Below are 6,716 nucleotides of genomic sequence, written 5' to 3'. Positions count from 1 at the left end.
AAAAAAAAAAAAAAGATTGTATTGAGATATTAGGAGTTACAGAGTTATAGTTTTACATTCATGTCCTTCGGCCCAACTCTCATAAGAAAGTTAAACATCCCACAAAATATCACTTGGGGATCAAACCTGAAAGCTTAAGCTATTAAATTGAAGTATTGAACCCTCAAGTAGTATTAATTTCATTGTTTTTTCCACTTTATTATATATAAATGATATCAATCCTCCAGTGATTTTTTATGCATTATTCCACTTTATTTAATAGGTCAAGTTTAGATTGGGCGACTATCACTAGTAAAATTAAGTATGCATTCGAGCCAAACCATAGCCACCATAAATACTTAAAAATAATACAGAAATTGATCATCTATTTATTCTTAAATATGAGAGTGAGTTTATGTACTTGTTAAGAAAGGTTAGCAGTCTACTAGTTTAGATTGCACACCACAACACATCAAGGTGTTAGGAGTTCTAGAGTTATAATCCTACATCGGTTGGTATCTATTTCTACCTAATAGTTTAAGTTTTTGAACTAAACGAAACACAAAGTGATATTTCGTAGCCATAACAAACTGAATCTTACACAGTCTAGAAAGGTTGTTCATACCCAACACAATTATAATTGGGTTGAGTGATCATCAACTCTAACCCAACCTACAAAAGCTGTCTGGTCCACTCTAAGGTGTACTCATCAATTACAACTCTTTAGACCTTTTTTTTTCTTCTTCTTTCTTTAGGGGGCTAGGGGTGGTTGTGAAATAGTATATATATACAGTACTGAATATATGAGTGATGAAATGTCTTAGTTGCTTGCTGATATAAGATTAAGACAACTGGAATTAAAATTTAATAAGGTAATTAGTATAATGAAAGAAAGAGAAGAATTAGTTTTGACCTGAAGATGGAGATTGTAGAAGACCCTTTCTCCATAAGAGGTAATAGCTGAAGCACTGAGGACATAGATCCCTACTTCTTCCAAAACTAGTAAAACCTCAGAAAGAGGGATACTTTTAGCTTTCAATACACAAATCTGAATCACAACTTCCCTATCATCGAGTTGACTCGCTGAAACACTCGGCATAGAAACTCGGTCGCCGCTACCGGCATTTTTCCCTTGCTTCATGGTATCTCCTTGCTTGTAGATACTTGATAAGATCTCTTCCTTCCTTTGTGTTAACTTTTGGACATGTTTCTGTAATTCTGGTATGTACATGAGTGCACAAGAAACAGTAGCTGGGATGCTCAGTTTCTTCTGCAACAACCCATCAGAAAATTCTCTTTAACAACTAGTTTTTAAGGATGAGTTCTACTCAAGTCCCAACAACAAAGAGAGCAAGAAAAATTTAACTGAAAAAAAGTACCTTTCGATCTGTTTCTGGAAGTAGAGATTGAAGAGTTGTGTATAAATCATTCAATCTTTTCCGGCGATCGCGTTCACTGGCGTTGTGGCTTAATTTTTTGGTACTGGAAGGGCCTTCAAAATCCATCTGTTGCTGTGAATTGGAAGGAAAGCGAAGGAAGGATTCTGAAGTATCTGCTGCTTCTTTGTAGTTGCAGCCCATGAAAGGTTCATTATTGCCTGTACTCTTGAGCTTATGGGTTGTGGGATCATCTAGTCTTGATAAACCAAAGGTTGGAATTGGAGTAGAGTTGGCCAACATTGTTGTTTCGTTGGGAACAACTACTACTCCAGTCTTTGGAAAGGGGGGGACGTATTGAGTGGATTTCTTGTGTTTTTATAGTATTTTGATTCATAAATTCATTACTGCCAGCTTACCTTCCAGACTTGCAATTTTTAATAAGAATAATTTAGAAGGCAGAATGGCAGATGATGAAGTGGGTAATTGAGACTTAAGACTTTTAATGTATTCCTTTTATAAGGATTCAACAAAACTATAGTTGTTTATTTGGATGAGATAATCAGAAAACAACTACTTTAGCTTTGATTAGTGAGACCCTTAATAACTGGTTTATTGTAAAGCATCAGAAGCCCCTAGGGTTTTGACACGTAAGGCAAATCTGATGTGTCTTTCTAGAAATTTTCTTATGTTTTTCACTTTTCTTGAAAACAAGGTTTAAAAACTTGGAATTATGTATAGGATTGCTCTCCATCAATTTAATTTGATTATCAAATCGGTGTCTTGCTAGTAGTGTGCAAGCTCCCAAGGGGTCACGGGTTCAATTCTCTTGCCTTCACCTTGTGCTTTGTTATTGAGCCACTCTCTAGTAGTTGTAGTACAAGTCTCATGCGACAAGTTAGGTATAACCTCCCCCCCTTCCCTTTTTTTTTTTTTTTTCCTTACACCTTGACTAAGTGAGCTCAATATACATAGAATTGGGTTTACGATTTGAGTCTATTAATGTGATACTCAAAGACATAACTTTGATTGACAAATCTAGAGAAGCTGAGTCAAGATAATCGTGCTTTAGAAAAATATCACCCACCCGTGGGTTGCCCATATGGTTAAAAAAAAAAAATCCCTCAATTAGGCGCACGGTCTTATATCAGATTCTCCATCTGTGTATCTGTGATTTAAGTGGAGATCATGGCGGTGGGTTGTTGTGCTAGTCTTCTCGATGATTAGTCAAGGTGTGCGTAAACTGACTAGGATACCTTGGTTAACAAAAAAAAAATATATCAAGTGACGAGTAAGGACTAAGGACTCAGGACTCAGGACTTAGGACTCAGAGCCGTAATCCATATATAAAAGATTATGAGTGTCAAAGTAGATTTACCAACGGCCATTGAGGGATTCTCCAGCTGATTGGGTGTTGAGGTTCCCTTAGTTGGGTTTGTATTCACAGAATTATAATTTCCTACTATAATTATCACATTCTCACTTAAACGTGTACTTTAAGATATCACCTTAATATATACCTAATTCATGGTTTTATTGAGAGCTACATTTTGTCGTCATTCCATTAGTCAACCGAAAAAAAGTTTAGAGAACTTGAGGCGGCCTGTGAGAACCTTCCACCCGGCAGTAGATTAGGTGGCAGCCCAAACGGTCTCCACGTGTTATCATTTAACTTTAGTAATAATATTTTCAAACTTATATTAATAAAAGGCCCCAAATCGTGCACCAAAAAAAATAAAGGCCCCACGTGCTTTCGTTTTCACATTTTTAACAATTTAATCCAACTTTTAACACATTTTACACCTATCCATTGGCTATAGTGGGTCCATCTATCCATTGGTTATAGTGGGTCCACCAATACAACTATGTGGGATTACAATTTAATTTGGTGAAATAGTGGAAAAGATTCCCACGATGCCAAAGTAGGGATTTTTTCTATACCCTCTCACGTATTGAATCATACTAAATGAAACTCTCTCTTGTCTTCTCATTAGTGTGATTTCCTATTCTAGCATTTTAGGAAGTCTTTGATTAGTGAAATATGGTGCCTTAACTTTTCGCTTTATAACCCATGAGCTTTGCATTAATATGGACTTGGTATCAATGCAAAGTGGGTGATGGTTTTAAGCACATCTTAATCTGATTCTAATTTGCTTTTAAAGAACAACACATATTGAGATAGAGAAGGAATCCTGATATGAACCTTTCTTCCCAAATAGATAGAGTATTTTATTCGGTTCCATAATGTATGCTTGTGCTTCCTTAGGTCTATTATTCTTCTCCCACAATAGGGGATAGATATATTAATTATTTCATAGCAGGGAGGAGAGAGGAGAAATATAAACATAGGGAGATATTAATGTATGCTACACAGCCTGACAGCTATGTATTTCATCTATTAGTATAATTTTTTTCTTCAGAGCAAACAGGAAATTGGGTGGGGGGGGTTAAAATGTCTAGGTTAGGTAGTAGAGGAATAAGGGGACAAAATACTAGAATATGCTTGGTCTCATTGACCCCTATTTCTAGATTAAAGACTTAATTATATTTTAAGCTTAATATTTCTTCTAATGTTTGATTGATTTTACATTCTTAAATGTAGTTCCACAAATGTCTACATTCACCAGGATAGACCCTCCTGTGGTTGCAGATCTAAGGATTTTTTGTTTTGTTTCGGGGAAGGGGTGATGGTCCAAGGACCACATTTCACATGTCAAGTTTCAACCCAATACAAGTTAACTATGGCAAACTAAATTATTAATCAATTTTTTTTTTTTTTGATAAAATTATTAATCAAAACTCATGACTACCAAGAGGATGCAAGATGGTGCATGGACATCCATAGATATCATGAAATGAAATATAATTGAATATTATTCAGAATTTGGTATGTCATATGTCCAAACCATTACCATGACAAATATATGTCTAGTCAAAATTGCCACATCACTCTCTATGTGGCAAAAATTGGACTCACATCCTCTCTAGTTGATGGGATGTTTAATGCAGCATCTAATAGCTAGGTGGACCTAGGGATGTGCATTTATGTGTTACGGTGTGTGTTCAGGTCCTCCTAACTGTCAGATGTTATACTAGACATCCCAACAGCTGAAGAGGATCTAAATCCACAAAAACTTTGGTACCCTTTACAAGACTTACCCACAAGCTTTACAGAAGTGGTATATAGAGGTATTCAGACCATCAACCACCATATATAAATAATGAAAAATGCCATTCATATTTTGATGACATTTAACTGTAGATTAGAGTAAAAATTAGGAAAATCCTGGTCCCATCTAGTTGGACCACCATCCGGCCGAGTTTATGGAAGACCATTATCATTAACATGAAATGAAATGAGATCACATGACATGAAATCAAATCACAATTTTCTTGTTAAGTTATGGTCCTAAATTTACTGTAGCTAGTTATTATATTAAATTTAATTTAGATAAAAGAATTAAGGTGCTTTCATTGGTTGTAGGTAAAACAGGAAACCAATTTTAATATTGATCCATACCACAAAATGACAAAAATGAAAAATATGGGGACCATAACATAATTCAAAGTGATGTGATGAGATGTATTTGATATATAATTATTTCCTTCTCTTCCTCTTTTCTTTCCATTTTCTTGAAAATAAAATGAGTGATGGAAGTTTCAGAGAAGGTTGTTTCCGGGGAGCTCTGATGGTGCCCTCTTAAGGATTGTTCTCTTCGGGTCAAAATCATTAGATTGGATTTCTTTGTCTCTGGGATATTGGAGAGGCACATTGAGGCTCCATAACCATGAGTACATTCACTGAGTTAGATCCATTCGATCTATAAAGTCTTACATTTTTTTGAGTGATTTTTTATGTGTTTGGTATGTAATGTTGAGATGAATTATGGAGAAATCATATAATATAGGTATATTCTTCCATCCAACTTCCAGACCCAGTGTTTATTAAACGTGTAGTTGTCATTTCATCCTTTCAATCTCGGTATTTTGTGGGTCTCGAACACTTTACGGTTGAGGATTTTTACTTACCATGGTTGAAGAGAAAGAATTATATGATTATACTTTGAAAGCATTTGGAGTTACATAATGGACTTTTACAATTAAGGTTGTAGAGCATATATCATTTTGGTTGTTGTTAAAGGGGAAAATACCCCAAGAGGATAGCAGAGTGGGAAAGGACCTTCATCTTAAGAAGTGAATGGTTCTGAGTTCAACACCTCTTATCTCTTCTTTGGAACCACTCACACAGAAGTATTTTGTGTTCTTCATTACTTGCAATGAAAATTTAAGCATCCTTGAACTCATACTTCATGGTGAGGTGTAAGTGGCAGCAAGGTTTTCTTTTTTCGAACACTTCTTGCGCATTATTTTCTGTACTTAGGACAACGAACCACTCAAACTTTCGTTCCTTTCACCATGTCAGACAATCCAAAGCAACCGCTTGGATTTTTTCTTTTTTAATGGAATAGAGATTTGTTGACGAGGGGAAGACATTAAGTAAGGCGGGTGTAAGAGAGGGAGGATCAAACTTAAATTAGTTAAGGAGGAGCACATGCCATGAGGGAGACATTGAATTGGGGTTAGGATCGGTTAAGGTTGATACTGATCTGATCTCGATCCAGATTATCTTGGATCAAATAAAAATATCCTTAAATTTAATTAAATAAATATTTTTTATCATAATTTTACCCTTCATTCATATTGATTCACTGATGTTTTGTTTATTAATAATAATATTATTATTTTTTATTTTTTATTTTTTAACAAAGAGATTTTAAAGATGGGGGAAAAGAAAAAAACCTAAGGAGCGTGAATTAAGGGGACTTACTCTTATATAAGGGACAATAGACAAACAGTAACCTAGGAGAAAGCCCTTCTGTGAATTGGTTGGTCTGATTTCAGAATCTCCAATGATTTTGTGTATTAGCCTGAGGGAAAAAGAAAAATAATTTTATAGGATGTGGTCCTCATGTGATTAATTAACAAAACATCAATCCTAAATTATAATAATAAGTTAATAACAACTGCACGCCATTTGGTTGGTGAATAATAACTTAAAATTCTATGAAGTATAGAAAACAAATAACGGGATATTTCATCATTACCTACTATTGGTTATGAAAATCTAATGAAAATTTTATTTAATGTCTATGTGGATCCAAAGGTCCCCTACTCTTATTGTCAAGTTTCAGATAATTAAAATAGAGTTATCGAAGTAAAAAAAATAAAGTCTATGAAAATCTAGTGGAAAAATTAAACTAAAAAAAGAAAAAGAAAAATAGTGATATATCAATACAATTTTTAGATATCCATACGATCAAGATTGTCATGTCAAGAACCTTTTGACGTGACAAAACATGG

General features: G+C 34.7%; 1 protein-coding gene across 1 annotated transcript in view; it reads right to left on the bottom strand.

The window, feature by feature from the left end:
* Nucleotides 1-1,681, bottom strand: part of LOC122085785 (transcription factor bHLH100-like) — a 2,537-nt gene extending 856 nt beyond the window's left edge. The window contains exons 1-2 of the mRNA XM_042654364.1: nt 1,359-1,681; nt 893-1,249 (exon numbers count right to left, since the gene is read on the bottom strand). Of these exons, the coding sequence (XP_042510298.1) occupies nt 893-1,249; nt 1,359-1,658 (657 nt within the window). The 5' untranslated portion in view covers nt 1,659-1,681. The remainder of the gene's footprint in view (nt 1-892; nt 1,250-1,358) is intronic.
* Between the last annotated feature and the right edge of the window lie 5,035 nt (nt 1,682-6,716).

The sequence above is a fragment of the Macadamia integrifolia genome, chromosome 8 (assembly GCF_013358625.1).
Source record: "Macadamia integrifolia cultivar HAES 741 chromosome 8, SCU_Mint_v3, whole genome shotgun sequence".
Classification (NCBI taxonomy): domain Eukaryota; kingdom Viridiplantae; phylum Streptophyta; class Magnoliopsida; order Proteales; family Proteaceae; genus Macadamia; species Macadamia integrifolia.
The sequence above is the reverse complement of the archived record's forward strand: the minus strand, read 5'-3'. Positions and strand labels throughout refer to the sequence as shown.